The sequence below is a fragment of the Rhinolophus ferrumequinum genome, chromosome 13 (genome assembly GCF_004115265.2).
Source record: "Rhinolophus ferrumequinum isolate MPI-CBG mRhiFer1 chromosome 13, mRhiFer1_v1.p, whole genome shotgun sequence".
In the NCBI taxonomy this organism is placed as follows: Eukaryota; Metazoa; Chordata; class Mammalia; order Chiroptera; family Rhinolophidae; genus Rhinolophus; species Rhinolophus ferrumequinum.
Genome location: NC_046296.1, coordinates 31,596,265 through 31,611,943, shown reverse-complemented (window position 1 = coordinate 31,611,943; position 15,679 = coordinate 31,596,265). Strand labels below are relative to the sequence as shown.

Below are 15,679 nucleotides of genomic sequence, written 5' to 3'. Positions count from 1 at the left end.
CTTGTTTTATTGCAAGAGGTGGATTTTTACATGTAGGTTCAAAGAAAGTTGAGATACATGGAGACAAATGGTTTCTGCTTTGAAAATATGCCCACGATTTCCCCAGAGAACACCTGGAGAATCTCGTTGGATTTTCACATTGGTATTGTTTGCTTAATTTTGCTTTTCTGATGTGTAGATGTCTGTAGGTTTCCCACAGTGGAAAGAGAAATGAAATACCTTTGTGGGAGGTAAAAAGCAAATCACCACCTTCATAACTGTGTTTTGACATTGGGTTTTCAGGTCTGTGGTTGTGCAAAGAACTTGGCCTTTCGTTCTGCTCCCCAGCAAGTCCCTTTCTCTTCCCTCCTTGTGCATCCTTTCTCTCTTCCCTGTTCACAACAGGATTATTCCTGGCTTCTGGCCCTTGTCCACCCTGGGGCTCTACTTGCATCTCTCTGGCCTATCCAACTGCTGTTGACACATTAAGCTCGAGTTTCTTCTTTGTAAGAACTGTGGCCAATATTGGTCTCTTTCTGTACTGCTGTTTTACATGATTTAGCACTGAATTTCGTATCACCTTATTGTTTTCTTTATTTTTGCCTTCTCTACTCCCAACTGGTTATGTGCTTCTCGAAGATAAGGTCCTCCTTTAACACTGCACATCTATATAGAGTATAGCATAGTATTTGGTGTTTTTGGAGGGAGCCTTGAGGCTCTTTTGGCTCCTCAGAGTTCTGAAAGCCTAAATGACATCCTGAACTCTCAGTTTTAGCAACTGTCAGCCACTGGTATAAAATGATCAATTCAAATTGTAGTACATTCTAATGCAGTTGTGTGTGTGTGTGTGAGTGAGTGCACGCGTATCATTTTATAATAGAAAACGCCAGATTTTGTCAGATATTTCTCCTAGGTCAGTGCACAGCTGTACTCCACATTCCCTGGGTGTAATGGAAGACCAGCTTATTTTATAGTTGACACCACTCTGGAAGTCCCTTGATTAAGGAAGTAAAAGGAGGCAGTATCGTGGGAGAAGTGTCGTCGAAGACATGGCCAAATATATTCCAGAATGCAAGAGGCTACTTTTCTTTCTTAACACAAGATTTTATCAGTGTTTTTCTAATGATCACCTAGGACTGAAATGTGGATTATGATGTGAATATTTCAAAAGCATGGCATTTCTTACACTTTATCTTATGTTTTATTTAAACATATTTACACATTTTCTATCCCATTATCGGTTATGTACTTGTAGTTAGGCTTGGCTAGCTTATGGTGCAATAACAAACATTGCAATCCTAAGGGATTAACAAATTGGTTTTTCTCTCATTTCACAGTTGAAGGATTGGGTGGTTTCTTCAATGGCTCTTCATATAGGGATTTGAGAACCCAGTGGTGATCTTACAGTATATTCCAGAAAAATGTTTGCTGACTCCACTCCCATTAAAGGATTATGTAATCAGTTTCTTGATGAATAAAACAACTAGCAGCAGGAGTTCTCTTATTTATGCATACAGATCAGCTATTCTTACTGCCCCCCAACCCCAGGAGATTTTTCATTTGTTCTATCCCTTCATTGTTAATAACTGCTACTGAGAGACTGAAGAAAAACAGGACCTTCTGGAACGTAGCACATGGTCATATAAACCTAAAATATAATTTGTGCTCTGAGGAATCTAAAACTTGCAATAACTGGTCATCTTTTCCTCTCAGCCCTAGAACAATGCCTGACACAAATCAGTGGCACAATAAATATTTGTTCAATGAATGAACTCAAAACTCTCCTTATCTTTGCCCTCATCATAAAGCTATTTTTTTCATTATTTTAAATGTCTAAAATATTCCCTTGCTTTTCCTGTCCCAGCTTATATTTGTAGTGAATGCTTTGAAATAAATACGTAAGCTTCATCTATTGTAATTTGACATTAAAAATCGGAGAAAGGAATGTTGTTCAAATTTAGGAATTTACCCCTATTTTTTTGAACTGACATGATATGACTTGAAATATAAGGAGAGACTAAGTGAAACCATCACATCAAATATATAAACTGCAAAGATTTTTGAAAAAGAGAAATAGATTAAAGTGACTGAAGATAGTTACTGATTTAAAATCCAGTCAGCAGCATTTTTCAAATGTCACCTGAATAGTCACTCTGTATAGTAATCTCAGCTGCTTTAATTATTACAGGGATAGTGCGGTATAGGGATAATAAAGATAAGATGCAAATTGTGGACAAAGGAAAAAAAGAATTGCATTTGTTCGTGGTTTAAATAGAATATTTCTGAGCAACTTTTCCCTCGGATGGCCCTATGAAAGTGGTTGTTTTTCTAGAGTGAAGAGCGGGGCTTGCAAAAGTGTAAATCAGGCAATCTACATTCACATTTTGATGATCTGCAAATCACTTATTCATTTGCTAGAGTAAAGCAGATTCATGAAATCAATAAGTTTGTTATTCATTTATGCCTTATACTTTTTACCCCCATTTGGAAAAGAGTCCATAAAGCAAACTCATAACATTTCATTGAGCTAAAAAATGAGTATATTTTTAGCAAATGTCTTCAGTTTCCTTTAGTTGTGTTTCTGTCTTGTAAGAGAAATGCTCAAAACTGCCTTCTCCATTGGCGTGAGATCAGTGGGTGGTTATATGAATGTCAGTGATAGGGACTTGCTGCAAATGTTTGTGAACATAGAGATGCTGGCAACTGGTCAGGGAGGAGCTTAGTTGTTACATTTATGAAATAGCGCCTGAAGTTTCTTAGGTATTTTAAAATAATAAAATGTTGCTTTGAAGGTCACAAAAATGGAATTGAGTTCATACAATGAAATAAAATATAAACTTACAAAGTAGAGCTTCCATGATGAATTTCAGATCAAAGTATTAATTTGCATCAACATTCATCCTAACTTCAGATTGTCAGGCATCAAACATGCCTCTTAAATGTACTGCCATCTTGCCTCTTGCTCTTTGGTGTTTCTCAAGCTGAACATGCACAGAGGAGGATCTGCTGCTTTAATATTGACTATGGAAATGTTCTGGAAATATGCTCTATTGTCATGTACATTTCACTATACCTGAAATATGTTTGTTCTTGGGTAATGAAGGAACTGCAGCTATATAGATGTATGGTGTGCTTGAATGTTTTCACTTTAATGAAAAAGAATTACTGTCAAATTGTTCCTGAAAATAAAACTACACTTTTCTTTATGTGTGGCCCGTTTCCTAATGTAAAGCTATAAACTTGAGAGTTTCACTAGGGACCAGAAATTAAGCATGATGCTGATACTGACTTTTCAGCACATACCTAAGCTTGTGAAGAAATGAAAACAAGTCAATTTCAAGTCTGCCTCTGGTGTACCTGGAGATTTGGAGAAAACCTGGGTCTCTTGTCACAGGCAGCCAAAATCAAAGTCAAAATTCAGCATAACTAATTATTTAGCCCTTTCACAGCCGTTCTCTGAATTATATCTTAATATCTATAGATTTGTGACAAGAACAAACATTGCTCTTAAACCTTGAAATATTTATTGGGAAAAATGGGCAGAGCTGGATAATTGAAATTTTTTTTCTATTCTTAGTATGACCTTGTAATTTATTTTGGTCATAATTAACATTACAAAAAAGTCTTAATGTGTGGGACACTGATTAGAAGCTTAAAATGCAAAACAAAATAAGTCGAAAAGAAGAAATACCATGTTTCCCTGAAAATCAGACAGGGTCTTATATTAAGTGCTGGTCCAAAAGACGCATTAGGGCTTATGTTCAGGGGATGTCATGCTGAAAAACCATGCTAGGGCTTCTTTTCAGGTTAGTCTTATTTTCGGGGAAACACGGTAACTATCTTCAAGATGTTTAATGCTCTGAAGACTGCGTGGTGTGCAAAAGCCTGCAATCTTGCCACCTATAAATTTCTCTAATTTTCCTTAAAATTGTACACTTGTTCCAAGTGCTTGTAGTTTCAGTGGCTTCTGTTACTGTTATGCCGGGGAGAAATCTTTTTTTTTTTAAATAATAGAATAAGTAGTCACTACTTGATTTGAATAAATCAAGCCAGAAATACCCTGACAGTGTACTGAACAAGACCTGTGTGTATAATGTGAGTTCTTTCTTTTTAATTTTAGAATCAACCTTGTCCTATGTTAGGCAGCTGGAGGCAAGAGTAAGACAGCTGGAGGAAGAGAATCGCATGCTGCCCCAGGTGGGTGACTTCAGAAGCTCACAGCTAGTCAGTGTCTTTTGAGCTGTAGCATTGTATTTGGAATTGAAAGTCTCAATTACATTTTCTCCTTTGAATGATAGAAATCATTTTGTAAATAGCCATTCATCAATGTGGAGTGTCATTACTTTCCATAATGGCCATCCTATTATTCAGATTCTTAAGTGTGATACTAAAGGATGCAGATGTCTGAAATAAGAATGTAAAATAACTTGGGAAGGAAGAAGAAAAGAGAAAAGAAGTAGAAAATACTTTGATAGTACCACTCGTATATGTCACGCATGTAGTTGGCGAATATAGAGAAGGGTCTTGTATTTAAATAGAAAAATTGGCTAATTTACGAACTAGGGAAAACTGTAGGTAGTCTGAAGATTTCGTATTTTAATCAAATTAGTACTTTCTAAAATTCTTTGTGATATGATTGAATTCTTTCAGCACAAAAAAGTGATGACAGTAATTGACAGTTTTTACTTTGGGGCTTCATTTCTTTTCCCTAGTGAATGTGAAGTGGCACTTTTTCTGGATTTAATGCTTTGCTATATATTTAACTTAAGAAAATTATTGCCACGGGCTGATATCTTGGTGAAAATGATGTTGGTCCTTTGAGGTGGTGGTTCTTGGGAAATGTTTGGTAGCGGAGTTGAACAATTCTACAGTGTTTGGGTTGGTTTCCTTTCTAGACATGTAGACAATAATGTATTTTAATATTTTATAAAAAAAGTTTTCTAAGCATTAAAAAGAGTTTTCTAAGTTTCTAATGCTCTATCTACATTTTGGTGATTATTTGTGTTTCGTAAGTGACCATGGGAAAATCAAACCTCAAACAGCTAGTAAACAGTAGTTTAAATGAAAGTATAAAGACTGGTTTTAATGCAGGAGAACATAGATAAATGTTAAAGCAAATATGCTTTAGAAAGACATCTTAGGTGGTTTTAATTTTGTTTTGTTTTTAAACTACTTTTGTTCATTAATGATGATTTGGGGTATCAGACAGTGTATGTAAGAATGCTTTTCTCTTTCTTCTACTGGCTGGCCAACTGTCTAGAAATCATGAGATGAAATGAAATGAATCTACTTATCTCCCTTCTCAAACTATACATATCTTAAAATTCATGATGACAGAAGGGATTATTTGTATCATGAAATAAAGTACTACTGGTAGAGTTTTTTCTTTGCTCTCCTATACTTTTCATTTTTCAATTTTCATTGACATTTTTCCTTTTATTGGATTCATAGTATGACTGTGCCAGGACCCTTGACTAAAAACATCTAATTCTTTATTCCCCCAAACTAAAAATTATCATTATTATGAACATTATGTATAGTTATACCATCTCTGAGGCAACTAGGAAAGGAAAAGAAAAGAAAGAGGAAAAAAAAGATATTTCTTAGTTTTACTCTGAGTAGGAATTGAGGCTCTCATCAACATTGACATTCTAGAATGTATGCTATCTTAGTGAAAAAGAGGCACAACGAATGTGAAAATGATTCTAAGATTGATTTTTTAAATTCTATAAAAGTGAGCATTAGAGATCTTACAGGGAAATCAGAAGAGTCCTCAACTATACTTGATGTGTGTGTATTTAAATGCACAGAGCTTGCATAGTTAAGAGTAGGAGAAATTAAAAAAAAAATTTTTCAAGGTAAAGTGTTCAAGCACATGTTGTTAAATACACTGCTATCTTCTATCAAAGAAGATTGCTTTGGTTTTTTTCTCCACAAGAAATGGCTAGGAAAGGTCATGTTTTATTGAATCTGCGAGTAAGATGTTATTGATGTGGGATGCCACATTACCATATGTACCATTAGGAAAGGAAAAAAGATGTCAGTGATTCCATGTCAGACTCTTGCTGATTTCAGAGATGTTAAAATGAAAAATGTTTTAGAATTGAACAGCTATGTGTGTGTCCAAATTACTTTAACGCAAAGAAGAATCCATTGTTTGAAATATGCTGTTGAATATATGCAAAGGATAATAGATCTGTCTCAGTTTAAAAACAATGTTTGTTTTAAATTTCTGTAGTTGAGGGTGATGCCTCCATTTACAGCTAAGATAGATATGATAGAAGCATCAGTTGCAACTATTTGTATAAACACAATTGAAATGAACATAGACAGTAAGAATCACCTAAAGGAAATCCTTGTGGAAGGCTGAGATTTGGGCTGGATAACATAAAGGATTTGCAACTTCTTAGATGTTACTGGGACTATTACAAATAATCATGAGATTTCCCTGCAAAAACGATTTCTGACTGCATGATGTTAGCTGATTTGCAAGGTCAGTTCAGTGCCACAAGCTGACTTCCCTGCATAAATTAGTCTCAATATCTGAATATTTGGTTTTCAATTGTAAGAGCTAGCTTCCTGTACCTTGATTAGAAGGTATTCTTTTTTTACTGCCAAGTTTTTAAAAATATGTCCATTTGTCTTTGGATAAATAGGAATAAGAACATAGTTGGCAACTGGAATTCTATGTATATCAGATATCTTTTGTGGCTATGATGAGGTTCTTTGCCCATAGTTTAGTGTTTAGATTAATTATATAAAGCATTTTCCCGGAGGAAGACATCTCCTTAAATGCTCTTTTTTATTCTTTATGTAAAGTTGTGTATAATGAACAGAAAGTCACAACTTTGCCCTAGCAATACATAGTTAAAAATAAATAAGGTGATTATAATAAATGCTTGTGGATTTCTCTCTGGTTAGGTGCAACGGTTTCAATTTTTTAATTTGTAAATGACTAGATTCCTCCAAGTTCTTAAATTTTGTAGGTCTAAGGGTAAATAAAGCTTGGGTCCAGTCTTATGCAAAGTTGCCAAGTCCCAGAATGAAGAGTTCTTTATTCAAGAACCGATAGAAAAATGCAGTGAAGATTAAGTTGTTTTTATCCAGTGGTAGAAAGGAGCCCATAGGAAGTGTGGATGAAATATCAGTATAGAGGCCACAGTATAGAGGCCATCTCCCAGTGAGCACAAAGCTCTCTGCCGTGGTCTCTACAGTATCCTACAAGGATCACTGAGCTATACTTTATATCCAGTGTGTGAACACAATAATCAAAGGTGTCCTAAAGTCAGACAGTCTCATTCTTTTCAGAAAATGCAGTATTATTGCTTGGTATTATTTGAAAAGAGAATGCGTTTTTATTTTATTTTTTGGATAGGAAGCCAACATGAGATTGACCCTCTTAACAGAATCTGAAATGTTGCATAGATTATTGTTATCGATAGGTAGGATGTTGTACATTAGATCTTGAGATCTCATTCGTCTTGCATGACTGAAATTTCATACATCGTAATTATTAGAGGCCCACCTCCCTATTCCCCCAACCTGTCAACCACTCTTCTATTCTTTGCTTCTATGAGTTTGACTATTTTAGATACTTCATATAAGTGGAATCATGTGGTATTTGTTCTTTTGTTACTGGCTTGGCATAATATTACCATATGATCCGACAATCTTACTTCTGGATATTTACCCAATAAAATTGAAATCAGAATCTCAAAGAGATACCTGCACTCCCATGTTCACTGCAGCACTATTCGCAATAGCCAGAATGTGGAGGCAACCTAAGTGTCCATCAACAGATGAATGGTTAAAGAAAATGTGGTATATATGCAATGAGAGCCTTAAAAAAGAAGGAAATCCTGCACATGCGACAACATGAATGAGACTTGAAAATACGTTTTTTTTGGAAGTTGGTACAAATGTACATTAAAGATCGCCTGCACTTAGGGCATTCTTTCTTGAACACGTAAACTAACATGAATATTTTTACAGATTAGAGTATTTCAAAGTATTGCATCGAACCTCTAATAATGCACATAATGCTAAAATTGCTCAGACAGGTCTGTCAGCTCCACTATGTATATATTTAATGTGATATGAACCCTAAATGAAGAATGTGTGTTACTTACCTAAATGTACCTGGTATCTATGAAATTTACTACCTTTTAAATCCAATGAGGTAGAAGTCACTCACAGTGACGTAAGTAGGCATTTATGAGATAAAGGACACAATATGGTATGAAATTTTATTGTAAGGAAGTTTGTGTCAAATTTCAACACCTGTTTCATGTGTACATTTATAAACAAACATAAATTTTCTGTAGCTATAGAGTCAGAGTTTCAAAGTTGGATGATAGAACCTTACATATTATATTGGACAACGCCCTCATTGATAAAGGTATATAAGGCTCACAGAGGTTAGCAGTGTTGTTCTGGCTAGACTGCGAATTAAGGGCAGACTCAGGCCAAGATGTAGGCCTACTCAGGGTTCTTTCGAGCATGCTCACAGTGCGTCCGTTAATCACTTTCTATCATTAATGTAATTCGGTGAAATTAAGCTGCTAAATCTGTTTTTATCTTTTTGTCAAATGCTAACATTTATCTTAAAATTCAAAACAGGATCTGCTCAGCCATCTAAGGTTTCTTAGACATTTATTCTATTTCTGCTTTAAGGGAAATACTCTATTTTTCTTAAAACCATGGTATCCATCATAAATTTTAACAAATGCGTTTTATAGTGTCTTCTCTTCTATGACACATTTTAAAATTACTTCAGAATCATAAAGTTTTATTGTACAAACACATATACTCACATCTGCATAAAGAATTCATACTTAACAGAATGTGTTCCTAGAGGGCCTTTCAGTTCAGAGTGAGCTGGAGGTAGGAGGGTAGGGGAACGGATAGTTACAGGAGTGTTTTCACAGTATATGTACATGCATACCCATGAAATTAGATATTTTAGTCTAAATTCAAAAAACTTACTTAGATCTCTCTACTCACTCTATTGTCCTTTTCTTGATAGTCACAAGGATTTTTAATTCAGACTTAGCCAGTATATTTATGTACTATATTTGCAATGAAATCTATTCATCTAGAAAAGTGGATGATACAGAATGCCTATCTGATGATTTTATAGATAATAGTGCCCTTTGAAGACATCAGCCACTATTCAGACATAACCATGATGGAAAAACTTTTTAAAAACTATTCTCACCGATTCTGTATTGAGTTTGGATTTGGCATCATTAAGAGGGCCCGAGACATGAAACAAGCAGTTTGCTGAGATGCCAAAGTCAATTAAGTGCATTTGTTAGAAGTCCTCCTGGGAAATCTGTTCCTTTTATCCACATGTGTGGAAAGCACGGTATATATCTGGTGTGCCCCAGAGACCCTCTCCAAAACCACCCATCTCTGGAGACCAACATTTTAGAGAAGTTTTTAGAATCAGCAAAAGTGCCCCGACCTTCCCAGTGTCCTACGCCTGCCCGCGTGCTGTGGGTTCAGCAAATGGGCTTGAGAGCTAGGCACCTTGGAACACCATTAAGTAGGCTCCTTTTAGCAAGTGTTTCTATTTCAGTTGTGCTAGCACACAAATAAAAGCCTAATTTTAGGAATGGGAAGGAAAAATCTCCCTCTTGTGTCATTTGGTTACAGTGTGGCCTCACAATGCAGTCTTTCAGTGCAGTGGGAAAGAGGCAGGGCTGTTTCCAGAGCAGTTTCTGAACAAAGGACAAGAACCTGTCACCACTGCCAGAAGTGCTGAGCAGGGTGCACAGGAGAAAAAGAAATCGAGTTCCTCACTTCCATGGCAACACACCCCAGGTCCAGTATCACATCGCTGAACAGCTCCCTCATGTGCTTTTCCTTCTGTGCTGTGGAGATATTTATTATGGTTATTGCTCTTTCTCCTTTTCACATTTTCTGACTTCATATTTTACAAGTCATTTTTGTCTAATAGGTACATAAATATATGGCTGTTAATAGGGTTTGAAAAATTATCAGTAACTATTGCACAAAAAGCAGGCAGAGAGTAATGCTTTCCAGGATGTTTAAAGCAGATGGTGGTATTCTTCAATTGTTATTTGCTTGGAAATTACCCTTCTGGTACTCCTGAGGAGTAACTTGTGCAAAAAAAAAAAAAAAAAAATTCATGGATAACAACTCCGTGTTACACAACCTGAGTAGATTCTGGATGCTACTGATAGGAAAAAAGTTAAACCCATGAAGGGTTGGTTGCTGCTAGGGTCATATTTGGGGGGAAAAATTTGACTCCACCAAAGGAATAGTGCTATGAATTGTCATTTTCTCTAAATCACCATGATTTATATAATTAAAGAAAAAGGAAAAAAGCTTTCAATAGAGTTTTCAATAGAGTTCAACAGAGTTTTCAAAGGACAGATGGAAGATACACAAGTGGTGTGGGTATACTGGAATAAAAGACAAATAGATACGGAAAATTAATTTATGGGGCGAAAGTTATGCTGGAAAACCTAAATAAATAGAGACTGGATTAAGGGAAAAGCTGAAGACTATCAGAGAAAATATTGAAGAAAGTAAAATTCATAGGAAAAATGTGTAAGGCAACATGGAATGCTCTCAAAGTGAAGAGATTTTATAACATTCTGTGATCCCCTCATACTTGAGGTTTCTTGTTTGAGAATCTCCGATAGACATTTCCATTCTAAAGAGAGAAAATAGGTGAAATAGAAATGTAGCAAAAAATATAACTGTCACGTATTAAGTTTATTAATAGAATTATTGAATTTAAAAAGTACTCAATTATTAGGGACTATGGTATCACCAATTCACATTTAATTCATGTTGCCTTCTTATACGTACGCTGCCATGTTAATAATTTTATCACTAGGGCTTCCTAAAAATTTTTTTTATTTGTAGTAGACATAAAATTAGTAGCATTTTTGTTACCTGTCCTGGGCAGAATTTGTCACAAGAAAATTATAGGACTCAGCATCAAGTTTTGTTGTGTAGTAATATCAACTAGAAAGATAGATACATATATGAGTGAGAAGCAATGTGGGGGAATATTTGGGAAAAATTTGAGATGCAACTATAAGAGAAATTAAAGTTGCCTTGTTGAAATAGTTTTCTACTCTTGTATTGCTTTTTTTTTAAATCCTAAGTCAAAAGTTAAAAAAAGATGAAACAGTCTTTCCTTTTCTAATAAGGTAAAGAAACAAGCTCATAGAAAATGCAGGAAATATTGTGTAGTGTTTGATTTGGAAATTAAATTCATGTGAATTCTATTGAAATATGGATATCAAAACAGGAAATTATGAAAACTTGGCATAGTTGAAGCTTGTAAAGGTTGCTGAGGTTCCTGTTTGAGCAGTCTCATTTGATCTCCATTTCCTGCTGGAGGTCACTACCTCGGGGACTGACGTAAAAGAGGCATCTAAACCACGCTGTCCTTGTCGTCTTCTGGTTCAGATCTTTCCTACAAGGGAGTTTATGCATATTTCATTTGAAAGTATTTGTAGTTTCTTTCTTTGCTGTAGCCTGAGCAATCTGAACATGCTTAGAACATAAAATGAGAGTTGATGCCTCTTGATAACTGGTAGTTACCTATGTCCTCTAAATATAAAGTAGACAAATATAAATGTAATACAGGCAGTATTTGTATTGCCTAAATATAAACATACTATATATAATAAATGTAATAGAGACAAATAATTATATTCTTTGACAAAATAAGACAGTTTAAATATGTTTTAAGTGATCTGAAGCTTTACTAAATTATATTTAAAAAGCTGTCATTGTGTAAAAAATAAGCAAAATATAACGGAGTCATTTTTTGAAAGCTGAGACGTAGTCAGCAGTGACTTTGGACTCTGTTAATAATCAAGGGATTAAAGGAGGCCCTGTGAGTATGCTAGACCAAACACTAAACAGTGATAATGAGAACTAGGTGTTGGTCTCATTAGCTGCTGGACCGGGATGATGCGTCTAACGTCTGTGAGCCTTGTATGCCTTGACTGAAAAAGAGAACGGTCCTAGGTGATGTGGAATGCTCTACTACGTTCTGCAAACCTATGGCTCTCTCCAGAGAAAGTTTGTGTTTATATGTAATGTACACACAAAATAGGTGTGCCCCTTTTTATTTGGGTATAAAATTTCTTAATACTACAACTTTATACCATACTGGGTCTTATATTTACAGGTGTTGATTTACGTCACTCTGGGTTATTCTGCCTTATTGGATTCTAAAGGTAATTAAATTCCATCAGATATTAAATTTATTTAAGTAACAGAGGTATGGGTATATATCTTTAAGGCTCATATCACATAAAATATTCATATAGTGGGGCTCTCATACTAGTCTAAGCAATGTTAGCTGATGTGTATTTTGAAAGAGAATGTGCAAGCCCCTAAACGTGTGTTTATTCATTACATAAAATTATGTGTAATGAACATAAGGACACTAGGTTTCTCTAACAGTATACTTAACTTAAAAATAAGATGAGTGGGATAAATCCTTTGAGTTTCTCTGTGGTCAGGTGCAAAGTCCTCCGTTGCTTTATTGGTTAGTGTGGTTTCTTCCAGCCCTGAACATCCTGAGTCCATGCAAAGTTACCAGGTCTCAGAATGAGGGTTCTTGACTGAAGAACAGATAGAGAAACTCAGAGAAGATTGAGTTGGTTGTGTCCAGTGGTAGACTAGAGCCCACAGGAAATGTGATGGAATGCCATCATTGCTCAGGGAGCACAGCCCTCGCTCTTTGCTCTGCCATAGTTTCTGTGGTCTCCTGGAGCTAAACTTAAATCCAGTTTGTAAACACAATATTTCAAAGGGACCCCAAAGTATGAAGTCTTAGTACTTTTAGAAAATACGGTGTTATTTATTAGGTGCTATTATTTGAGAAGGAAATGTCTTTTTAATGTTGGTACATATTCTAAAGATCACCTGGACTTAAGATTTCTCTTCTGAGTACATAAACTAATATAAACATTTTTATTAAAATCACATGTAAAAATATTTCAAAGCATTCCATGTAATATATGGAGATGTGACATTTCACAGAGAGAATTTTAAAAATTATGATGAGAGAATCACAACATAGGATATGTTAGAAAATTAGTTTTTATTTACCTGTAATTTATACCAAAACAATGTGTATTCTTTATTTTAAAATATATATTTTAGGAATTCCATTCTGAGATAAGTCAAAATAAATTACTGTGAAAAAAAGACATGAGATATCGTATGTTAGTTTTATGCAGTGTGACTAGACGGTGAATAACAAAAGAGTGCCTGTATATAAATCAAAGTCAGCTGAACAGAAGAAACAATGTCCAGAGGAAGAAATATTTTTCAAAGGATATCTGATTTATTGGATTCATTCTGTAGACTAAATCATCTGAAATAAGAGCCTGCAAGAAAGTGGACTAGGCCTTTCTTTAGATGCTCTTGTTGACATAGAGAATGAAAGAGAAATTGTAGGAAGTATACTGTGAGACAGTGATCAGTGTCACTTTTATACTTTATGTGGGGCTTTTATATAGTATCGTTTAAATTGCGTGCCATTGAGCCTGTATAACGTGGTAAAATGTTAACACATGAAGCTAATTAAAGTATGTGTAGAGAAGCAGTCCGAAGAACATATGAAATAAGTTACAGACCTTGCCTTGTTTTGACTTAAGAGCCTTTGGTGGCTGGGTAAATCATTCTTAGATGGAGAAGACTTAGGGTTTATTTTCGAGTATATTATAGAAATTCTACAAAGTAGTTTCTACATCAATAAGCAGTAGATAGAGTATTTGGAAAAACAGCCCACCCCCCTTTGTAACTGTGACATTACTGAAAGGGATAGGTTGTGCTCAGGCTGGTTTCGCAGAGATGGAATCAGTTCTCTTATCCCCCATAAGCCTACCTGTGGGAGCTGCGCCCTCATAAAGTATACAGGTTTTCCTAAAGTGTGGTCCTGACTTGGGCTGTTAACTGGAGCTACAGTGATGTTTGTCTATTCCTGATGGCTCCCAACATTCCCTGGGCTAAGAAAATCCCCACTCCTGGCTTGGCTTCTACCTTGTTCCAGGCCCAAAGCCTATAGAAAAAGAACTCCTTACCCAAAGCGTTCTAGTATTAAGTCCAGAAATGGAGGTGTGACGGAAGAGTTTCTATTAGTAAAGGGACAATCCATTCAAAGATTGTGCCTTGAAAATACCCCATTATCCTTAATTCAAGTGTATCTACGTGAGTTAACATTTTCCTTTGGGAGAGCTTCTTATCTTCAAACTACTCAGTACCTGAGATATTTGTGATTTCACGAGTGCTTAGTCGAGGCACACAAATGATCAAACTCTCTTTCAGAAATTTTATCCTCTTTGGAAGTTTTGGAACTTCCATCATACAGGGTAGTAGAGTAGAAGCAATTTTAAATTATAATTTAAAAAACAGAGAAAAATAAAACAATAAGGCGGCAGCTAATCTATTTGCTTAAAACTCTTGGACTAGTTATTATTTGAGTGGTTTTGTTCACCTAGTTATTACTCTTTTTTTTATTATTACTCTTAGCAATTATATTAGGAAAGATTGAATATAGAAATGGGAGGATCAGAAGAAATGCAAGTCTGGCTCAAATGTAGTATAGCAAATAAAGTAATTTGGTAGTCCCCCCCCCCTTTTTATTTCCACCTAAAATGCCGCTCATTTGCAACAGAACAACATGTGAGGCAGAAGTTCTAATGTTTGACAGATAACAAATAATACACCCAGGACCAGATGGGAGCCATCCTGGACTTACATAAAAGCTGGCTCTAAGAAAGGAGGTTTTTTTAATAACGGAGATATATTGGTTGTTTTGACACCCAAGGCAGGTATGTCATAATGTCAAAAAGAGGCAATTTTTTATTTATATACTTTCATACGCCAGGAAATATAATATCCATAACTACAGAAATCTCATAAAAGAAAAATATAAAATACATGCTCAGAAATAAATCACAATTCTAGTAAATCTGATCACAAATAATTGTGTGGGAATGATGGGTCTTTATCCTTTTGGGTGCCAAGCTTGTCAAAAGTTAACAGAAGCTACAGTTAGAATTTGGATGACATCTTTCTCACAAAATTTTTTTTTAAAAATGGGGCTTTAGCAACGTTGCATTTTGAATTTGCTTATTATTTTGTTTGGGACCAGCCTCATTCATTTTCCATTCCCTGTTCCCACCTGGTGCTATTTGAATACTTGGTTCTTTAACCAGCTAAATCCGCATGCTTTTGTCCATATGGTAAGAGAGTTGGTGATGACAGCTTAGGTTCTTTGCCAACTTAAAAGGACTTTGGAGAGGTCTATTTAAGACTGGACCCTCTGAATGGTCACTTGTGGAGAAGGTGGCTCATGTGGCTCCTCATTTCTTTGAAGAGAATTCTTGTGGTTTGGGAAACCAGTTAAGCTGAGCCTTTGGCACTTAGAATGAGATCAAGATGGGCACGAGAGCAGGTAAGGGCAGCTGCCCCTCCAGTATCTTTCCTGAGTACCCTGCACAGGATCTTGACATTGACAAAGTTCTTCAGAATCAGTCATGTGAATGTGAGGGGACCTCTCTCAGTTCTGGGTGGTTTCTCAGGGCTATAAAGTGATGGAGTCATTTAGGAATAAATAAGACTTTAATTGGTCTTTAAACCAGTAGAAAATGTTCAGTGTTATCATATTGATTTTTAATACTTTTTGCCTTAT

The 15,679-nt window shown here is 35.6% G+C and overlaps 1 protein-coding gene across 6 annotated transcripts in view; it reads left to right on the top strand.

The window, feature by feature from the left end:
• CCDC85A (coiled-coil domain containing 85A) overlaps nucleotides 1-15,679 on the top strand; it is a 176,235-nt gene that overhangs the window by 134,562 nt on the left and 25,994 nt on the right. For 5 of the 6 annotated variants that reach the window (XM_033125496.1, XM_033125495.1, XM_033125493.1 and 2 more), the window contains exon 3: nucleotides 4,100-4,176. The exons of the other annotated variant lie outside the window; for it this stretch is intronic. In XM_033125496.1, the coding sequence (XP_032981387.1) occupies nucleotides 4,100-4,176 (77 nt within the window). The remainder of the gene's footprint in view (nucleotides 1-4,099; nucleotides 4,177-15,679) is intronic. 6 annotated transcript variants of the gene reach the window in all.